General features: G+C 48.7%; 1 protein-coding gene across 1 annotated transcript in view; it reads right to left on the bottom strand.

Moving 5' to 3' along the window:
* PRKN (parkin RBR E3 ubiquitin protein ligase) overlaps positions 1-1,791 on the bottom strand; it is an 899,371-nt gene that overhangs the window by 180,279 nt on the left and 717,301 nt on the right. Inside the window, exon 8 of the mRNA XM_011373769.1 lies at positions 1,458-1,519. Coding sequence (XP_011372071.1) covers positions 1,458-1,519 — 62 coding nt within the window. The remainder of the gene's footprint in view (positions 1-1,457; positions 1,520-1,791) is intronic.

Below are 1,791 nucleotides of genomic sequence, written 5' to 3'. Positions count from 1 at the left end.
ATAGATCAATATTGCTGTGACACACTGCGTGGCCGTGTCGTACAGCTAATCGGAGTAATATCGATTTCGATTATGGATGGATTCGATGCCTAGGAGAATGCAAAGTGGCCCAAATTTTATGTAAATCTAAGGAGATGATAGCAGTTGGCTTCTCTCCCTACTAATCACCCAATGATTCTAAAGCAAACATGAAAATAATTTGTAAATATTGGTCCAAGTTAGAAGAGAGAGGGCTCCACTGTCTCAGCAGAAATATCGGGGTGTCAGTGGGTGATTCCTGCCTTAGGAAATCTCTCAGGCTTTCACAGGAAAATGGCGGAGATAAAGATGTTTTCATAAATATGCACATTTGGGGGAGTTGGTTCTCCACCCTTACCTGCAATGGAGGATAATTAATTTTGTTTGTGTTTGAATAAATGCTTATGCCTGCTCTTCTGGAAATCTGCGGTATGAAAATATGGAGGAGGCGCACTGTATGTAGCCTGTTGATTCAAGGAGCTAGAAGTGATCCAGCTTTTTATCTGCCCCTAATGAACCTCTTTCTGTTTTTAACCTCGAGTTGGGAATGGACAGTCCAACTTTGCAACATGCCCATAGCAAAGGAAAACACACAAACCAAAACTCATCTACGAGACGGGGCTGCCACACCCCCACTGGCACATTCTCTGCTGAGTTGGCAAAGACGATCTTTGGGGAAAAAGTCAGTAAGAGGGTATAAGGTAGGTCAGCCACGAAGCTGTCAGCTACTTGGTGTATTTCAAGGATAACTTGACGTAAAGATTTGACATTATAATATGGAGTCTGTAATTCCATATGAGGATTAAGAGATTTATTTTTAAGCAGTCAAAAGTATATGCGTGCATGTGTGTGTATATATTATTTACAAATATATATATACCTTATATATTATTTAGCAACCCAGAATTATTTACTTAGCATATCTATTTAAAATCTGACAGGTCTCACTGAGCACAACACAGAATTTAAATAATCTACTTTAAATGGGCCACGCTTTGTATATAAGTCACATACTCCTGTCCGTAGAGATAGAGCTGCTGTAAAAGGCAGACAGCACACACCAGGTACAGAACCTGGTGGAAGAGATTCGTATTCACCCGCAGACATCGAGTCAGGGCTGTCTGTGACGGCTGGTCCCTTGGGCGTAATTCATCCCAGACGGATCTGTTTGCTAAGCTGCCACTACACTACGTAGTACCTGCTCACTGCTGGCGTCTGAGACAAACCGCGCTGGCAGACAGCAGATGTACGAATCAGCGACCTGTCAGGTCTGACGGATAAAAGAGGAAGGGTCCCCTCACGCACATCTCCGGTGTGGCTTTCTCCCCGACTTTGGGGGCTGAGGGTCAGGAGACACTCTGCCTCCCTGCCGGGAGCCCCGCCCCTCGCGCGAGTGTCTTTCGCGACCCCCTGGAGTGGCCTCGGAGAAGCGGACTCACCTGCTCTTCTCCGAGAATCCTGAAGTGATGGAGCTCCTTAACCAGGGAGTCGGGGCAGCCGGCTGCGGGGGAGACAATGACACACGTTACTCTCCTTCTCTGCGGTGACGCGTCCTGACGCACAGTTATGACCCCACACCCAGTGTCCCCGCAGTTTGGGAGGCCGCAAACGCCTTCCTGCAAAACGCCCCCAACGAAGCACAGGGGGCCAGGTGCCCCGGGGCGCCCTGGCTGCTGCCTGGTCCCATCCTGGGGACGAGGGGAATGAGGGGTGGGGGCCAGGCCTCTTCTCCCCTTCTGGAGTGACCTGGCCTTTGGGGAGCCCTAGGACACC

This window comes from Pteropus vampyrus, unplaced genomic scaffold (assembly GCF_000151845.1).
Source record: "Pteropus vampyrus isolate Shadow unplaced genomic scaffold, Pvam_2.0 Scaffold230, whole genome shotgun sequence".
NCBI classification, from domain to species: Eukaryota; Metazoa; Chordata; class Mammalia; order Chiroptera; family Pteropodidae; genus Pteropus; species Pteropus vampyrus.
The sequence above is the reverse complement of the archived record's forward strand: the minus strand, read 5'-3'. Positions and strand labels throughout refer to the sequence as shown.